This window comes from Mesoplodon densirostris, chromosome 12 (genome assembly GCF_025265405.1).
Source record: "Mesoplodon densirostris isolate mMesDen1 chromosome 12, mMesDen1 primary haplotype, whole genome shotgun sequence".
In the NCBI taxonomy this organism is placed as follows: domain Eukaryota; kingdom Metazoa; phylum Chordata; class Mammalia; order Artiodactyla; family Ziphiidae; genus Mesoplodon; species Mesoplodon densirostris.
This window is the reverse complement of record NC_082672.1, coordinates 87,017,102-87,038,113: the sequence shown is the minus strand read 5'-3', so window position 1 is coordinate 87,038,113 and position 21,012 is coordinate 87,017,102. Positions and strand designations below refer to the sequence as shown.

The 21,012-nt window shown below is 38.6% G+C and overlaps 1 protein-coding gene across 7 annotated transcripts in view; it reads right to left on the bottom strand.

The window, feature by feature from the left end:
- Positions 1-21,012, bottom strand: part of BCKDHB (branched chain keto acid dehydrogenase E1 subunit beta) — a 292,585-nt gene that overhangs the window by 219,319 nt on the left and 52,254 nt on the right. For all 7 annotated transcript variants that reach the window (XM_060115039.1, XM_060115043.1, XM_060115040.1 and 4 more), the window contains exon 6: positions 19,060-19,168. In XM_060115039.1, the coding sequence (XP_059971022.1) occupies positions 19,060-19,168 (109 nt within the window). The remainder of the gene's footprint in view (positions 1-19,059; positions 19,169-21,012) is intronic.

Here is a 21,012-nt window from a genome sequence, read left to right as displayed (position 1 = left end):
TAATGATCAAGGTATCAAGCCAAGAAGAAGATACAACAATTGTAAATGTTTATGCACCCAACATAGGAGAACCTCAATACATAAGGCAAATACTAACAGCCATAAAAGGGGAAATTGACAGTAACACAACCATGGTAGGGGGCTTTAACAGCCCACTTTCACCAATGGACAGATCATCCAAAATGAAAATGAATAAAGAAACACAAGCTTTAAATGATACATTAAACAAGATGGACTTAATTGATATTTATAGGACATTCCATCCAAAAACAACAGAATACACATTCTTCTCAAGTGCTCATGAAACATTCTCCAGGATAAATCGTATCTTGGGTCACAAATCAAGCCTTGGTAAATTTAAGAAAATTGAAATCAGATCAAGTATCTTTTCTGATCACAGCGCTATGAGACTAGATATCAATTACAGGAAAAAATCTGTAAGAAATACAAACACATGGAGGCTAAACAACACACTAATTAATAACCAAGAGATCACGGAAGACATCAAAGAGGAAATCAAAAAATACCTAGAAACAGGGCTTCCCTGGTGGTGCAGTGGTTGGGAGTCTGCCTGCTGGTGCAGGAGACACGGGTTCGAGCCCTGGTCTGGGAGGATCCCACATGCCGCAGAGCAACTAGCCCCGTGAGCCACAATTACTGAGCCTGCGCGTCTGGAGCATGTGCTCCACAACAAGAGAGGCCGCGATGGTGAGAGGCCCGCACACCGCGAGGAGGAGTGGCCCCCAGTTGCCGCGACTGGAGAAAGCCCTCGCATGGAAACGAAGACCCAACACAGCCATAAATAAATAAATAAAAATTTTAAAAAAATACCTAGAAACAAATGACAATGAAAACACGACAACCCAAAACCTATGGGATGCAGCAAAAGCAGTTCTAAGAGAGAAGTTTATAGCAATACAATCCTACCTTAAGAAACAAGAAACATCTCAAATAAACAACCAAACCTTACACCTAAAGCAATTGGAGAAAGAAGAACCAAAAACAACCCAAAGTTAGCAGAAGGAAAGAAATCATAAATACCAGATCAGAAATAAATGAAAAAGAGATAAAGGAAACGATAGCAAAGATCAATAAAACTAAAAGCTGGTTCTTTGAGGGCCTCCCTGGTGGCGCAAGTGGTTGAGAGTCTGCCTGCCGATGCAGGGGATACGGGTTCGTGCCCCGGTCTGGGAGGATCCCATATGCCGCGGAGCGGCTGGGCCCGTGAGCCATGGCCGCTGAGCCTGCACGTCCGGAGCCTGCGCGTCCGGAGCCTGTGCTCCGCAACGGGGGAGGCCACAACAGTGAGAGGCCTGCATACCACAAAAAAAAAAAAAAAAAAAAAAAAAAGCTGGTTCTTTGAGAGGATACACAAAATCGATAAACCATTGGCCAGAGTTATCAAGAAAAAAAGGCAGAAGACTCAAATCAATAGAATTAGAAATGAAAAAGGAAAAGTAACAACTAACACTGCAAAGGATCATGAGAAATTACTACAAGCAACTGTATGCCAATAAAATGGACAACCTGGAAGAAATGGACAAATTCTTAGAAATGCACAACCTGCCAAGACTGAATCAGGAAGAAATAGAAAATATGAACAGACCAATCACAAGCACTGAAATTGAAACTGTGATAAAATAGCTTCCAACAAACAAAAGCCCAGGACCAGATGGCTTCACAGGTGAATTCTATCAAACATTTAGAGAAGAGCTAACACCTATCCTTCTCAAACTCTTCCAAAATATAGCAGAGGGAGGAACACTCCCAAACTCATTCTACGAGGCCACCATCACTCTGATACCAAAACCAGACAAAGATGTCACAAAGAAAGAAAACCACAGGCCAATATCACTGATGAACATAGATGCAAAAATCCTCAACTACTAGCAAACAGAATCCAACGGCACACTAAAAGGATCACACACTATGATCAAGTGGGGTTTATCCCAGGAATGCAAGGATTCTTCAATATATGCAAATCAATCAACGTGATACACCATATTAACAAACTGAAGGAGAAAAACCATATGATCATCTCAATAGATGCAGAGAAAGCTTTCGACAAAATTCAACACCCATTTATAGTAAAAACCCTACAGAAAGTAGACATAGATGGAACTTTCCTCAACATAATAAAGGCCATATATGACAAACCCACAGCCAACATTGTCCTCAATGGTGAAAAACTGAAACTACTTCCACTAAGATCAGGAACAAGACAAGGTTGCCCACTCTCACCACTATTATTCAACATAGTTTTGGAAGTTTTAGCCACAGCAATCAGAGAAGAAAAAGAAATAAAAGGAATCCAAATTGGAAAAGAAGAAGTAAAGCTGTCACTGTTTGCAGATGACATGATACTATACATACAGAATCCTAAAGATGCTACCAGAAAACTACTAGAGCTAATCAATGAATTTGGTAACGTAGCAGGATACAAAATTAATGCATAGAAATCTCTTGCATTCCTATACACTAATGATGAAAAATCTGGAAGTGAAATTAAGAAAACACTCCCATTTACCACTGCAACAAAAAGAATAAAATACCTAGGAATAAACCTACCTAAGGAGACAAAAGACCTGTATGAAGAAAACTGTAAGGCACTAATGAAAGAAATTAAAGATGATACAAACAGATGGAGAGATATACCATGTTCTTGGATTGGAAGAATCAACATTGTGAAAATGACTCTACTACCCAAAGCAATCTACAGATTCAGTGCAATCCCTATCAAACTACCAATGGAATTTTTCACAGAACTAGAAAAAATAATTTCACAGTTTGTATGGAAACACAAAAGACCCCGAATAGCCAAAGCAATCTTGAGAAAGAAAAACAAAGCTGGAGGAATCAGACTCCCTGACTTCAGACTATACTATAAAGCTACAGTAATCAAGACAGTATGGTACTGACACAGAAACAGAAATACCGATCAATGGAACAGGATATAAAGCCCGGAGATAAACCCATGCACATATGGTCACCTTATCTTTGATAAAGGAGGCCAGAATATACACTGGAGAAAAGACAGCCTCTTCAATAAGTGGAGCTGGGAAAACTGGACAGCTACATGTAAAAGAATGAAATTAGAACACTCCCTAACACCATACACAAAAATAAACTCAAAATGGATTAAAGACCTAAATGTAAGGCCAGACAGCATCAAACTCTTAGAGGAAAACATAGGCAGAACACTCTGTGACATAAATCACAGCAAGATCCTTTTTGACCCACCTCCTAGAGAAATAGAAATAAAAACAAAAAATGAATAAATGGGACCTAATGAACTTAAAAGCTTTTGCACAGCAAAGGAAACCATAAACAAGGAAAAAAGACAACCTTCAGAATTGGAGAAAATATTTGCAAATGAAGCAACTGACAAAGGATTAATCTCCAAAATTTACAAGCAGCTCATGCAGCTCAACATTAAAAAAACAAACAACCCAATCCAAAAATGGGCAGAAGACCTAAATAGACATTTCTCCAAAGAAGATATACAGATTGCTAACAGATACATGAAACAATGCTCAACATCATTAATCATTAGAGAAATGCAAATCAAAACTACAATAAGGTATCATCTCACACCAGTCAGAATGGCCATCATCAAAAAATCTAGAAACAATAAATGCTGGAGAGGGTGTGGAGAAAAGGGAACCCTCTTGCACTGTTGGTGGGAATATAAATTGATACAGACACTATGGAGAACAGTATGGATGTTCCTTGAAAAACTAAAAATAGAACTACCATACAACCCAGCAATCCCACTACTGGGCATATACCCTGAGAAAAGCATAATTCAAAAAGAGTCATGTACCAAAATGTTCATTGCAGCTCTATTTAAAATAGACAGGACATGGAAGCAACCAAAGTGTCCATCAACAGATGAATGGATAAAGAAGATGTGGCACATATATACAATGGAATATTATTCAGCCATAAAAAGGAATGAAACTGAGTTATTTGTAGTGAGGTAGATGGACCTAGAGACTGTCATACAGAGTGAAGTAAGTCAGAAAGAGAAAAACAAATACCATATGCTAACACATATATATGGAATCTAAAAAAAAAAAAAAGTGGTCATGAAGAACCTAGGGGCAAGATGGGAATAAAGATGCAGACCTACTAGAGAATAGACTTGAGGATATGGGGAGGGGGAAGGGTACACTGTGACAAAGTAAGAGAGTGGCATGGACATATATACACTACCAAATGTAAAATAGATAGCTAGTGGGAAGCAGCCGCATAGCACAGGGAGATCAGCTCGACTCTTTGTGACCACCTAGAGGGGTGGGATACAGAGGGTGGGAGGGAGGGATATGCAAGAGGGAAGAGAAATAGGGACATATGTATATGTATAACTGATTCACTTTGTTATAAAGCAGAAACTAACACACCATTGTAAAACAATTATATTCCAGTAAGATGTTAAAAATTAAATAAATAAAATTACTCAGCAAATATTGTTGTACCCAACCTTCCCCTGACCTCTGCCCCTCAAACTACTGAAGATCTAAAGATTAACAGTGTACATTAGAAAAGCAATATACTATTATAATATTGGTTTATAATATTTGTCAATATATCTGTTATAATATTAATATAATATTACTATCTAAGTAGAAGATAAAATTAACTTTCCATAAATAAAATTAGGTGCTAAACTTTGATACTATTGAAGCCATGGTTATTATTGGGAGCATGTGTGGACAGCATAAATGGGTATAATAAGTCCCAATACCACAAGGGAGTAATCAGAGAGGTGTCCTGGGAGCCACAGTGGTTGAAGGTCACAGCCAGATGATAACCTCGGCCTTAAGGCAAAAAGGATTGCAGAAAAGTGAGAAAGCAGATGAACTGGAGCAAATAGAGAAAACCACAAGAAAAGGTAGGTCCTGAAAAATGAATATAATTAGACGCACAGAGGCAAAAAGTTGGCATTCTAAGCAGTGGTGTACCATGTATGACTGATGGAAAAGTCAAAACAAGTAAGCAGAGAACAACAGCATGTGTCATCCTACAGGATGCACTGAGAGGGCACAGCATCACTTGTATGGATTCCTGACAAAATACAGGAATAACCTGAATTTAATCATGAAGAAAGACACTCTACAAGAGAGTGAACTAAATATAGAGATCATGACAGACAAAAAGAGAACGTATCTGTCCCAAAATAAAGGAGACTAGGGAAAGGTAACAATAAGTGTAGATTCTGTATGGGTCCCTTGATCCATAAAAGAACATAAGTGGGGACTTCCCTGGCGGTCCAGTGGTTAAGACTCTACGCTTCCACTGCAGGGGGCGCGGGTTTGATCCCTGGTCGGGGAACTAAGGTCCCGCATGCCAGGTGGTGCGACCAGACCAAAAAAAAAAAAACAATGTAAGTGGGACTATTAATGAAATTTGAATTATGTGTGTAGCAGAGCTAACAGTATTGTATCTGCTAATTTCCTAGTTTTGATCATTACTGCTGTGGTTACGCATGAGGTTAACAACCAGGGAAGCTGAGAGAGGGGTACATAGGAATTCTTTGTACAATTTCTGCAACCTTTCTACTTGGACATATTTCAAAATGAAACATTTAATGAAATTTTTAATATTAAATTTTTTTATGTAAGTGTGTTCTATACATTCACATATATATAAAGATAAACGCATAGCAAAAGGTCTGAGGAAAGGAGTTGGGTAGGAGTTGGGTAGTTGGGTAGGGAAAAAGGAACTTTCACTTTTTATTCTATACACATTCTATAGCTTTGTGATAACTGAACTTTTTACAAAGAGTGCATGATTCATGATATTAAATTTTATTAAACACAACCAAAAAAAGACATCACTCTTTATCATGTAGTATAAACTCAGGCATTAAGAATATATCCAGTTGGATTAAGCCAATGATGAAAAATAGACATCTGTTTAATGTCCAGAATTATCCTGAAAAGTGAATGAACAGGTCTTCCCTAGTGGTGCAGTGGTTAAGAATCTGCCTGTCAATTCAGGGGACACGGGTTCAAGCCCTGGTCCGGGAAGATCCCACATGCCACGGAGCAACTAAGCCTGTGCGCCACAACTACTGAGCCTGTGCTCTAGAGCCCGCGAGCCACAACTACTGAAGCCCACGTGCCTAGAGCTCATGCTCCGCAACAAGAGAAGCCACTGCAATGATAAGCCCGTGTACCTCAATGAAGAGTAGCCCCCGCTCGCTGCAATTAGAGAAAGCCCACGCGCAACAATGAAGCCCCAACACAGCCAAAAATAAATAAATAAAATAAATAAATTTTTAAAAAAGAAGTGAATTAACAATATAAAGAATGTGCCAGAGTATAAGGAAATTCCATAGGGTTCTATTCCATGAATATTTCAACTTATCAGGACAATCACTGAAGATATATAAACAAATTCAAAGGTAATTTTGCACTTCAAGTTGCAAACCTTCTGATTCTTCTTGCTACTCAATACTAGACCAAGGCCTTCTCACCACAAAATAGAATAATAATCTATTCACTACATTCCATGCTCATTTTAAATTTACAATAAGTGCTACTCCACAAGGTTAAGAATGAAGTCTATGTGAACAATTCATACAGTATAAACAAATATGAAATTAAAAAACATGAAAGGTAAAAGGTCACTTGTAATCAAATAAATGAAAACTGAAATAAATTGACAGTAATAAAATGTTTAAACTTGTACATAAAAGTCTAGCAATATGTACAACAAAAAGTCAACAGTAGTCAGGGGATGCATTTATGAGCTCCTTTTATCGTCGCTTTTGTACTTTTCAGGAGTTTCAACAAACACATATGAAAGCTTGAAAAATAGCCATAATCCTTTAACCTGTATCCACACCCTTTGCACTGTGACTTTGTAGTTGTTCCCATGAAGAGATGGAATCTCTTTGCCCTCCTTCTGAACTTGGGCTGAGCGTTGTGACTTGCTTCAGTCAACACACTCTAGCAGAAGAGACTGTGTGCCAGTTCCTAGCCTATGACTCAAGAGCCTTGCATGCTTGTGCTTGGTCCCTTGTGACATCTGCTTCTACCGTGTGAACAAGTCCAAGCTAACCTGCTGGAGGATGAGAGACAGGAAGACCAAAAATCACCAACCACAGCTCCAGATACATGAGATAGCCCAACTAAGATCAGCAAATCCAACCCACACTTGACTTGCAACTCATGGCAGACCTATGATGGAGCCCAGGTGAAACCTGAACTATCCAGGTGAGTTCAGCCTGTATCACTGGCCTGTACATGAGCTGTACAGAAAGTTGATTTAAGCCAATAAGTGGCTTGTTAAGCATCAAAGCTTGCTAGTAGAGCATGCAATACCTTTATAATGAGAAAAATTAATCTTTTTAAGAAAGTAATGTGGGGAATTGCTAACCACTTAACTATAATATTGTTTACACTGAAATATTAAAATATCTCATTTTCAATAGGTGTATATCTTTTTAACTGAAAAAAAAAAAAAGAAGAAAACTAAAGTACCTCAACAGGGTAATTAAATTCCTTTGGAGTTCCAAGTTGCATTTAGCAAACCTTAACGCTGCCCTCATATATACAGTTAAATAGCTGATATAAAAATAGATATTTTCATCACATATTAAAGAAGTGATAGAACTAAGTTATCCTTGGAAGTCACATCAACCACCAGCAGCACTGACTGAGAACTTTCACCATGCCAGTATCGTTACATCTACTCATTTCATTTTTAAATCAATTTGATAAGATAGGTATTATCATTGTCCTCATTGTACAGCTGCGAAAACTAAAACAGAGAGGTTAAGCAGCTTGCCAAAAGTCACCTAACTAGTAAGTAGTGGAGTCAGTACTTCAAACTCAGTCAGACTGGTTCCAAAATCTACAATCTTAACCACTTTAATTGACGGCCCCAAGAATTGACAGTCTGGGAAAAAGAGAAACCAGACTGACCACCTAATGTGTCTGAACATAAAGAAAAAACGAGATTATGTTGCGGAGATTAAGAACTATATTAGTAATAGAAACATGAGAAATCAAGCAAATGAAAAGAGAAGGAAGAGAAAAAAGCATTTCAAAGAAAACTGAGTTGTATACCAAAGTGGAAATAAACGAATGCATTTTTTTTTGGCTCAGTTGTGAATCGCACCAATATAGTCATAGCAATGGAACCGCTAAGTAATGATCTGACCCAAAATTACACTATAACTCTATAGAGATATTTTTTAAAGTTTGGATATTGTGAGAAGGAGGAATGGCACATGCTAGGGGAAAGAAGTTTAATTAAAAATAGCTAAATTCTAGTGAGAAGTTAAAATAATAATGCCTAAAATTGTAAAAAGCAGTGTAAGCAAATTAGTTATAAATATGATGAGATATTACAAGAAACTACTAGAAATGATTGCTTGTGGGGAGAGAAGCATGGATCTGGTAAAGGCTGAGGTATGGAACTACTATTTTTGGTTACATTATTTGCTTTTTTAAGTTCTGTGTATCATTTTAATTTAAAAGCTAGCAAATCTAACAAATGAATTTTCTCTCCTTACTGGATGGAACTGAATTCTTGTCAGTGAGCGTGCCATTCTAGCTCACACAAAAATAATGTGTTAATGATGCCAACCAAAAAAAATTTTAAATAGAAAATATAAATTCGTTTTCTGTGTACACTGATATTTGGTAAAAATATTTTTAAAGTCTTCTACCATTCAAAAACTACTTAAAGCAATTTTCTTCTCTTCAGAATGTATGAATTCATATATAATTCATGTATTTGCTAAAAAAATAAAACAAAATGAAAAAACCCTCAATATCCTTATGACCTATTTTTGCCTGAAAGAGTAGAGTAAATTCAGGAAATAAGGCAGCACAGGCTTTTAGTCTTACTTCTCACTAGAAGAACCACAGATGAAAGCCATATTTACTTCAGTATCACTGATGTCCTGAATCATTCAATTATAAAATCAAAAAGTTCAAAAGACATACAAGAACAGCTTCTCCACAAGACGCCTACATCTGATAATGTCACTGACTCATTCTTTTTGAATCATAACTATTTTGTACATTTTTGACACTGTCCAGATTGCTCTTCCTTATCTACCTTTTCTGAATATCCCTCTGCCATTTTTAAAAAGTTTAATTGCATTTATTTATTTACTTAATTTTTTATTTTATTTATTTTTGGCTGCATTGGGTCTTCACCGCTGTGCGGGCTTTCTCTAGTTGCAGCTAGCGGGGGCTACTCTTCGCTGCTGTGCGCAGGCCTCTCACTGCAGTGGCCTCTCCCGTTGCAGAGCACGGGCTCTAGGCGCGCGGGCCTCAGTAGTTGTGGCACGCAGGCTCGGTAGTCGTGGCTCGCGGGTTCCAGAGTGCAGGCTCAGCAGCTGTGGCACACGGGCCCAGTCGCTCCGCAGCATGTGGGATCCTCCTGGACCAGGGCTCGAACCCGTGTCCTCTGCATTGGCAGGCGGATTCCCAACCACTGAGCCACCAGGGAAGTCCCTAATTGCATTTAAATGTCATCATTAGAATAAGCGATCCAAAAGTACTATTTAGTTACTTTTTCCTTCTAAATTTAGAAGGTACAAGTTTTATATCTATTGTATATTTGAGGTAAGCAGAAACGAAATTTGAGAAAATAGCTATGTTACTTTCATCTTTGTAGTTTGTAAAGTGAATGGCTGAACTGAAGAAATCCTTTCTAAATGTTGTAGACTAGACATAGAGGAGAGTGACCACAGCACAGATATTTGAACATAGAACAGTATATGGGGACCAGGTCCAAAAATGAGGGGTCAGATAGGTCGAGAAGAGCTGTGGCAGGGACAAATGGTTTCACCCCCTCTCTCTGAAATGCAGATAGACTACATTTCTCAGCTGCCGTTGCCTCTAGCTGGGGACATAAGACTAAGTCCCTTAATGATAGCACAGAGCAAAGGCTCCCAAACCCCACCTGTGACCACAATGTACCGTGTCATGTACTTTTTATACCTTTCAAAGAAGCAAATTAACCCTATGCCATTGGAGAAGTTAACGCAGTCAGTACATAGTCAGACTTTGGACTATATACTACACGAGGGATTCACTGCCTTAATGAATGGCTATTGATAGCATATATTTCCATTCAATTACAAAATGGATCATTTTAATTCTGCAGGAATTTTTTTTTTAAGTAGCATATTTCTTGGCATGAAACTAAGACACTGGAGCAAATTGTTTCATTGATGCCCTCCACTCAACAGTGTTTAAATAGGATGCAAAATAGGGTAACCTTAGAAAGAAGGCTGCCTCTGGGGTCAGAACATCTTGGTTTAAAACCTAACTCTATCACTCAATCCTCTGTGAGCAAGTTTCTTAAACTCTCTCAACTTCAGTTTCAGGATAATACCACCTGGCAGAGGTTTTGTGACAATTAAATGGAACCATCTGTGCCATATATACCCAATACCTGACTCTAGACTGTCTGGGTTTGAATCCTGTTTGTGTGGATTTGGGCAAGTTGTTTAACTTCTCTAATACTCAGGTTCCTCATGGATAAAAAGTGATAGTAACAGAATTTCTGGCAAGGCTGTTGTATTAAATGAAATAGTCCATTGGCCTATACAACATAGCGCTGTGTCTAGTACAGAAGTGTTTAAAAAAAAAGTGCATAAACACTAGGCAAATACACACATGGATTATCTCACTTAATCCTCTCAACTTTATGAAGCAATAAGTACTATTATAAACAGATGGGCATCCTGCTTTAGCATTAGGACAAAAGTAGCATTTATATCAAGCTACAAAGGCCGCCATTTATTTTGCTAATCCAATGGGGGATATTTTCATCTTGAAAGAGAACATCTTTTCTCTAACCAAGATGACAGATTAGATTAGTCAAGGTTACCTGTTTTATCAGTGAAATCTACAGAAGACTGAAACACAAAGGAGGTTCAATTTATAATGAGATTAAATAGAAGGACCTGGGGGAAACTCCTTAGTCAAATTAAGATTCAAGAAATAAGGAACCGGGCTTCCCTGGTGGCACAGTAGTTAAGAATCCACCTGCTAATGCAGGGGACACGGGTTTGAGACCTGGTCTGGGAAGATCCCACATGCCACGGAGCAACTAAGCCCGTGCGCCACAACTACTGAGTCTGCGTGACACAACTACTGAAGCCCATGTGCCTAGAGCCTGTGCTCCCCAACAAGAGAAGCCACCGCAATGAGAAGCCTGACCACCACAAGGAAGAGTAGCCCCTGCTCGCCGCAACTAGAGAAAGCCCACGTGCAGCAACAAAGACCCAACGCAGCCAAAAATAAATTAATTAATTAATTAAATTTTTTAAAAAAAGAAAGAAGGAACCCAGAGAACCTTAGGAACTAACCTAAAGAATGGGAATGGAGAGGATTTTCACTTTGGGTGTCTATTTCTCTCCCTTCCTCTCCCCCACAGTGAACATGTATGCTTGACCTCATAGTCTTCTACTAGAGACCATCGTTTACCAAGTGGCAGGGGACGTGGCTGCAGTCCCATGTCACCCCAGACAAACTGCCCGCAGAAAGTGCAGCTTTGTCTCCACACAGAAACTCCCAGAAAAGAAGTCAGAATAGCTGGGCTGGAGCCACATAGCCATTCCCCGAGATGATGGAGGTGAGATAAGACAGCTGGCAGCCCCTTCAGAACCAAATGGAGTGGACTAAGAACAGTGCCCATGGGAGGACTGTGCCCCACAAAGAAAATAAAGGACTTATAATAGATGCTGAAAAATTAACTACTGGGAGAGAGCTGTGCACACAACCTCAAGCTAAAGCCTTGGGTAACTGTGACTCTCTATAATGGAACCAGTCTTGAACAGGATTTAGTGATATAAACGATATAGGTAAAAATTATACGTTAGGAGAAAATTCACCTTTGAGTTAGCAAGTTACCTTTTTTTGGATGCCTAATACTTTAGCTTCCTAAGGAACTCTTTACCTAGTATCCTTTAAATACTTTACTGCAGGAATTAAGGAGAGAATACAATTTCAGACTTGGGAAAATAACATCTTAATGAGGTTGCTGGAGGGGAAAATGGGTAATAGCTGAGACTTCCCTGAAATATTTCCAACTGCATCAACCTAGTTCTGATTGTAAAGAGTGGCAAATGCTAGGGAATTACTTTTCTGTCAGTAAAATTCTATTAATGAGCATTATGAGAAATCGCGCTCAACTCTGTTCCTTAGATATATTTACACCTTCTCATCGTCCCTTCATACTCAACATCTTTCCTATTTTCCTACTCTTCGTTTCTCTAGACTATATTCTGGTAAATTTTTTTGACCTTGTCTTCTAGTTTACCAATTCTTCCTTTCTCTGTTTATAATTTCTGGTTAAACCAGAGATTTTTTTTCTTTCATTTATTATTTCTCTTTACTAGACACTCCATTCTGTTCTTCAAATTTGCTTGTCTACTGCTTATATTCTCAAGTGCCTCCTTTTTTTAATGTGATGCCTACTTTTTTGCAGTGTCTATATGCTAGTTCTAATATCCGAAGTCTTGAGGGGCCTGTATCTTCCTTTTCTTGCTCCTGCTCAAAGGGACTCTATCTTCTTTTTGGAACTCTACCTGTAGGACTATTCTGAGGCCTGACTTGAAGTGACTCCAGAGAGGATTTTGTTACCTCCTGACAGCTCTCTTGGGCACCAACAACCTGGAACCACTTAAATTAAATTAGCTGCTTAAGAGTTTCCACACCACACTTATGGGCACATATTGAAATTATAATCCTGTGTAAGGGCCATATTGTGATCAAAATTCTTGGAGATTTCTTCTTTTCTCTCCACCAGCATAAAGTCAAGACAGGCAATATTTCTTCCTACCACTTCTGTACTTCACACCGTGGATGTGGCACGTGGAGTGCCACCTTTAAGCAAGGGCTCCTAGTACATTCTCTACCTAAAGTAGGTCCTGGACTTTGTCTCCTGTCCCCACTGTTCCATGGAGTCATCAGAGCAAAAGCTCAATGTTTCCAGGACTAGGCAAATACCTTCTGGAAGATTTTGGCATTCGCTTCTATACCAGGGTTCTGAGGTTCACTTATTTCAAGACTCCAGAGTCCTAACTTCCAAGCCAGCTCCGTACACATTTAAAATAAACAAACAAACAGGGGTGGGATGAATTGGGAGATGGGGATTGACATATATACACTAGTATGTATAAAATAGATAACTAATGAGAACCTGCTGTATAGCACAGAGAACTCTATTCAATGCTCTGTGGTGACCTAAATGGGAAGGAAACACGAAAAAGAGGGGATATATGTATATGTAGAGCTGATTCACTTTGCTGTATAACAGAAACTAACACAACATTGTAAAGCAACTATACTCCAATAAAAATTAATAAAAACAAACACACACACACACACACACACACCTTTTTTTTTTTTTTTGCGGTATGCGGGCCTCTGCCGTGGCCTCTCCCGTTGCGGAGCACAGACTCCGGACGCACAGGCTCAGTGGCCATGGCTCACAGGCCCAGCCGCTCTGCGGCATGTGGGATCCTCCCGGACCGGGGCATGAACCCGTGTGCCCTGCATCGGCAGGTGGACTCTCAACCACTGCGCCACCAGGGAAGCCCACACACACACACACCTTTTATTGCAGGGTATCTACCACTCCTCCATCACTACCAGACAAAGAAATCTTACTCTACACTTACTCTTGACCCCTTCCTCTTCTTTCCCCTTCTTAAATTTACTTAGACACAAATATTTCATACGATCTAACAAATTTCTAACCCATCTTTTTCAAGCCCCCACCATTTCTTGGACAGGCTGTTCAAACAGCCTCCTAGCTGTTTGAAGCATCTCCTATCAAGCAATCTTTTTCTCACACTAAGCCTTGGAGGTGGTGAGAGATGGACGGAAGTTCCAGACTGCCCCTTGGGCTCTAATCCATCCAAGCAGGTTCTAGTTTGACCTGGCTCTACCTTGCTTCATGTCCATCTTCCCTTCCCAACAGTCTGTCCTGCAAACTTCAAGATACAGCAACAAACATAGAAGCAACAACCTTTCATGGACTATTTAGCTTCTACAACTGCATATATTATATATAAATATAGTATCTTCTAGTGTTTTGCTTCTGATCAAACCCTGACTGATAGAGCAGTATACAGAGATCTGTCTCACTTCTTTAAAGAGCTGTAGCGTAATCCATCAAAAGAATGTAGTTTAATTTACTCAACCAAGCCCAAATCCCCTAGTGATGGACGAATGGGTTATTTCCAGTCCTTGTTCTTAAAAATGGTGCTGTAATGAACAGTAACATTTTCTCAGACTTTTATCAGTGTATCTCTGAAATAGATTCCTAGAAGTAGACTATGAGCCAAACCATATTATTCCTAAGAGTTCTATCCCCTCCTTAAAATGTGTAACTTCTTTTGGAAACCAGGCAAGCAACTGTGACAGAGATTGGTAGTTGTCAATATGTGTCTCCCATCACTGTGTAACAGTCAAATTTTTTTTTTTTTTTTTTTTTTTTTTTGCGGTACGCGGGCCTCTCACTGTTGTGGCCTCTCCCGCTGCAGAACACAGGCTCTGGACGCGCAGGTTCAGCGGCCATGGCTCACAGGCCCAGCCGCTCCGCGGCATGTGGGATCCCCCCAGACAGGGGCACGAACTTGTGTCCCCTGCATTGGCAGGCGGACTCTCAACCACCGCGCCACCAGGGAAGCCCTAACAGTAAAATTTTTAGTCTTTAGCCTAGTACCCAACTACTTTTTCAGCCTCCCTTGTGCCGAGGTGTGGCCCTGTGATTAAGTTCTGGCCAATGGGATGTAAGTAGATTTAATATGCGCAACTTCCAAGTCATTCTTTTTTTTTTTTTTTTTTTTGCGGTATGCGGGCCTCTCACTGTTGTGGCCTCCCCCGTTGCGGAGCACAGGCTCCGGACGCGCAGGCTCCGGACGCGCAGGCTCAGCGGCCATGGCTCACAGGCCCAGCCGCTCCGCGGCATATGGGATCCTCCCAGACCGGGGCACGAACCCGTATCCCCTGCATCGGCAGGCGGACTCTCAACCACTTGCGCCACCAGGGAGGCCCCCAAGTCATTCTTTAAAGAGAAGATGACTGCCTTTCCCCTTCCACCTCCCTTTCCCCTTACACCTCCCTTTCCCCTTCCTGGTGGCTGGAATGTATATGTGATGCTGGGAGTGGAGCATCCATCTGGGACCATGTTGAAGATAATAAAGAAACCAGACAGAAGGTCCCTGGTACCTTGATGACTAAGGCACCACTGTACTGCCAACCAGGATGTTTATGTGAGAGAAAGATAAATTATCATTGTACTTGAGGTCTTATAATGGGTTTTATTGTTAGCCTAGGTTTTTGAAATTGGATAACTCATGACTATATCTATGTATTTAAGATACTATTCCATAAATAAAATGAGGACTTAAATGCATAGATTTTATAAACATTGCCTTAGGCTACTTAAAAGTTAGCTTTTGGGGCCTTCCTTACACTTGACCATGTCGCATTTAGTTAAGATTACTGGATAATTAACCTAAATGAGCTATTATGTAATAAACACAACTCCCATTTTTACAAGGAACTATCAGCATCGTGTTTATAATATAAGAATATACATCTATATTTATTACTCTGTGAATTTTCCCAACATGAACTTTAAAAAAAAAATTTTAATGTAAAGGTTCACATCTTTAGTCCCCTCTGTTTTGACTATTTCCAAATGTATGCTAGAAATTCAAGACGAATGAATGTCAGAAAAAAAGTCAGTCTATTTGAACGGATAAAGAAAATGTGGTACATATACATAATGGAATATTACTCAGCCATAAAAAGGAACGAAATTGGGTCATTTGTAGAGACGGGGATGGACCTAGAGACGGTTACACAGAGTGAAGTAAGTCACAAAGAGAAAAAGCAAATAACGTTCATTAACGCATATATGTGGAATCTAGAAAAATGATACAGATGAACCGGTCTGCAAGGCAGAAATAGAGACACAGATGTAGAGAACAAACGTATGGACACCAAGGGGGGAAGGGGGGCATGGGATTGATTGGGAGATTGGGATTGACATATATACACTAATATGTATAAAATAGATAACTAATGAGAACCTGCTGTATAGCACAGGGAACTCCACTTCACTGTACAATAGAAACTAACACAACATTGTAAAACAACCTTACCCCAATTAAAAAAAATAATAAAGTCAGTCTGTTAAGTTAGTGTTTATGGATACTACAAGTCTTCCTATTATTACCACTTACAAATTATCAGGTTACTCCGATCTTTTAAATGAATCTAAAGCACCTTCTTTTATTTATTGGACTCTGTCAATACAGAAATGTCTTCCACAAAGCACAATAATCCAGATTATTGAATCAAAATACGCCATTCCTTTTTACATCATTCCAAACAACTTTAATTTTGGAGTTTCCTCCACCAGTGCAAAGCAGATCTGAGAGATGAACAGATAGAGCTAGAGAAAAGGGGGCTGCATGTAGGCAGCAACTGAAGAATCAGTGTGAGAACATTCAGAGCCCCTGTTCACATCCCCGCCCCCACAAAAGAGCAGAAACCAAAATATGGTCAGCTGCAAGATACAGATTTGAACCAGAGGCCAAGGCTAAGAAAACTATGGGTTAAAAGCATCCTGGGGCTTCCCTGGTGGCGCAGTGGTTGAGAGTCCACCTGCCGATGCAGGGGACACAGGTTCGTGGCCCAGTCCGGGAAGATCCCACATGCCGCGGAGCGGCTGGGCCCGTGAGCCATGGCCGCTGAGCCTGCACGTCCAGAGCCTGTGCTCTGCAACGGGAGAGGCCACAACAGTGAGAGGCCCGCGTACTGCCAAAAAAAAGCATCCTGAATTCTACATAAGAACCAAGAATTATAAAAAATAAATGGAGATAGTTATTGCTTTAGAACTGACGTTATGCACTGGTTCTCAAAAGTTAGTATGAGTCAGAAGCACCTGGAAGGCTGTGAAGACAGAATGAGCTGGGCCGTCCCCAGGGGTTCTGATTCAGTAGGTCTTGAACTGACTGAGGCCTGACAGCCTGCATTTCTCATAAGCTCCCACAGTGCTTCTGCTGCTGGCCCAGGGATCAAGCTTGATAACCACCTGGAAAACGCTCCTATAAAGATTTCAGTGGCTAACTCTTTTCCAAGCCTACTTTCCTCAGCAGAGAAATTCTCTAGCTATGAAATAACTCTTTTTTAGTCTTTACTGGGACAAGAAAAGATTCAGTTAAGAATCCCTGAAATGACACATAAACGATCACAGGGAAACTGCTGAAAAACTTTTGAGCCTCGATCCTCATCAGCGTCTTTCATAATCTCTCCCAGGCCCAAACCTACAACAAATTTCTCAAGCTCATTCTCTTAGCTGGAATCCTATAACATTAAACATTTCCCACACCAATCCTGATATCAAAATCCATAGCAAAGTGAATATTACTTTTCCAAATGTCACTTAGTCTCCATTTATTAAAAACTGGGAAAAAAAACAACAACCTGTATTAATTGATTAGCTTGAATTGGTTGGCCTTACAAATATAATACTCATAGGGTATTCATAGTAATTAGAAATCAAATAGCTACTCAGTATATAACATTGGTGTTTTCCTTTTCACCTCAAGATTATAAATTCTTTTGTTATTTTTTATTCCATAATGGGATATAGATAACTATAGAGTTCCCCCAAAATGTAGAGATTCAATTTAAAGTATGCTTAAATTAAGAGCAACTGGAACTCTGATAAATTTCCAGCAGAAATGCAAAATGGCATAACCACTTAGAAAAATTCTTCAGTAGATTCTTATAACATTCAATCTACTCTGACACAACATTTCTATTCCTGGATGTTTATTGCCAAAAAAAAAAAAAAAAAAAAAAAAAGAAAGAAAGAAAGAAAGAAACAGTATGTTCACAAAAACACTTGTGTAATAATGTCTCTAGCAGCCTTGTACAAAGTAGGCAAAAACTGAAAACAATGATGATCATTTGTCCATCAACAGGGGAAGGTTGATAAACTGTGATATATTCATACAATGGAAATGCTACTCAGCAATGAAAAAGGAATAAACCACTGATACAAGCAACAACATGAATGAATCTCAAAACCATTAGGCTGAGCAAAAGAAGGCAAACACAAAAGAATATATACAGCACTGTATGACTTACTTATATGAGGGCCCAAAGCATATGCAACTAATCTATGCTGAAAGCAATCAGAAAGTGGCTAAGTTTGGGGTAGGAAGAATGGATTGGCAGAGAAGAGGCAGGAAAGAGCTTCCTGGAGCAATGAAAGTTTTCCAGTCTTGTTTTACATAGTAGTTACACGGATGTAGAGGACTGTCAAATCTATCCAACTGAACACTTACAATCTCTGCATATGTATTTAAATGTATGTAATTCACATCACAATAAAACAAAATGTTTTAAGTCTAACTATTCGAGGAAAAGAATGGTTTGCCAAAGGAATGTTCCCTGAATTTGAAATAAAATACACTTTAGGCAGAATAAACAGTTTGATGTTTAAAAGTCCATTATGGCTAATAAAGAAGCAATGATAGATGAGTGTTTACAGAATTATGATTCTGAGCTAGAAAGAGGGTGATCAAACATTTCAATTTGCCTTAGACACTCATCCCAGTGTAGACCTGATGTTACAAAATTAATAGTGCCCCCTTCACTATCAAAGGAATCCTAATGTAGATGAAGACCTACAAGGACACTTTAGCTAAAAGGACATTTGATATTATTTAGTACAATGAGCTCATTCACCTTTTCCACTCAGCCCACATCTACTTAGCATCTACTATGTAGCCAAACATAATCCCTACTTTCTTGCTACCACTTCACATTGCTTCCCTGTTTCCAAAATTAAAATTTAAATAGCTAGATGGATTTTCTCTAAAGTTATCTTAAAATATACAGCTGAGGACAAACTAAATATAGAAGACATCAGAATTTTTTGTTTCTACAGGGAAATATAGATCAAGCTTATGAAAGAAAAATTATAATTTTGAGCTATGCAAAACAAAATGCATAAAGATGTTCATAAATATAAAATAAAGGAAAAATTTACCTGCTGCCCTGTAAAGTATTTTAGGTTCAAAAAATATACAAGGATTTTTATCCTCTATGCATGACAAAAGAAGTCCCTTGGCTTGGAAAGGGCTTCTGGGTATAACCACCTGCAAAAACAGATTTTTTTTTTAAGACAAGTTCAGTCAAAATGAATCCCAGTAAACTCACATATAAGGGTTGATATTTAAATAACCAATTGTTACTAATTAAATATAGAAATCTTGTATTTTTAGACTAATTACCATTTGTCATAAAATTCACATATTGTCCAAAATGATCCCATTTGTTCCACAAATATTTATCAGATGCCCACCATATTCTGGTAATTAAGATACTGCTATTCTCTCAAGGAGTTAAACATGCATATACATAAAAAATAAAAGGAAACCACAAAGAGCACTCATCAAAACAAAAAAGTAAATTCATCAATATCTTCCTGTATTTACTTATAAAGAAATCTTTTCTACTAATGTCCAACTGGTACTTTTCAAAGGCATGTAACTCTCTTCTCCAATTTTAAGATGTCAAAATCTCCTCCTTTCCCATGAAAAATCTGGCCTTCATTTCCTAAGTGGAAAAATAATCCACTGAACTTTATGATCCAGGTAATATAATGTGCAGTTACTGCAAAGCTAAAAGAAAAGTGTGCATGCTGCACATTTCCAGTTGGGGAAAGGGCTCAGGACCTTCTTGAGAATGAGACTGATAATGAGGAAGATGATGGTAATAACAGCAGGTAGCATACGTGTTAACTGTTGATTAATCCACTATGTGGATTAATTCATGTTCATAGCAACCCCATGAAGTAGCAATTATTATTTTCCCCAATTTAGAAATAGAGACTGAGGCTTAAAGAGAGACAAGTAGCCTGCCCAAGGTTACCTCGATTGCTAAAGCAAGGATTCTTGCCTGTTCTGACTGACCAAGCTCTTAATTTCTACACCATTTTGCCTCAAATCACAAACTCTTGTCCAGTTTAATGATTGTTAAATAACTACATGAAGATGCTATTACATAGGAAGAGTTATCATTAAAATAAACCTGAATTTATCACAAAGATTCAAATAAGATTCCTTGAAGCAAACTATATTTGGCTTTCAAAATCATTTTTATCCCATTTTATTGAAGAATTTTTATTTAAAAAATAAAATAACACAAACCTCACTATTTTCTGAAAAGAGACTATTAAATACATTGCTCATCATAGCACACAATGTCTTCATCTTATGTTCCTATTTTAGTTTTTATTCAACTGCTTTCTTCATGTGTTTATTTTCAGCCTTTTGTACTATATGTATATTCTCATTTGGGATAAAATAAAAGAGAAAGCATGGGGGGAGAGAGGTAGGGGTAAGAGAAAAGAACTGCTCTTAAAAATACTGGGTAACATCATAAACATTAAATGTGAATCAATCTTTAGCTCAAGCACAAAAATAACTGTTGCCTCAAATGTGGTTTTTGTCCCAACCTACCATTTCTAGCTTACATTGAAAAATTATGCAACCCCTACTTAACTACAAAACTTTACAACTTTGATCTGGTAGAAAAAACAATAAAACATAGACATATTCACAAATGACTCATGTTATCAAAAACCAGACATAAAGCTCTGGGTATACATATCTATGAGTTTTTATATTGATTCTCTGGAAAGCTCTTCAGAAAATAGAAAAGAAGATAATGTAAAAAATTAAGACATAAAATAAGCAAAATATATATATTTTTTTAATCAAAAGACCCAAGCTGTTGTGGAAGACCTAAGATTATTGTGAAAGGCTGTAAAAGGCAGATGCTTCAAAATTAATTGCTTGAGCAAGTATTACATTACCCTGGACTGGAAAACATACCTAGGTAACCAAGTCTTCTGTCGGTCTATTTAAAAGTAAGAAATAGACTAAAAGCAAAATTTTATTCCTGTGACTTTGAGGTAAATATGCACTAAGCAGTAGAT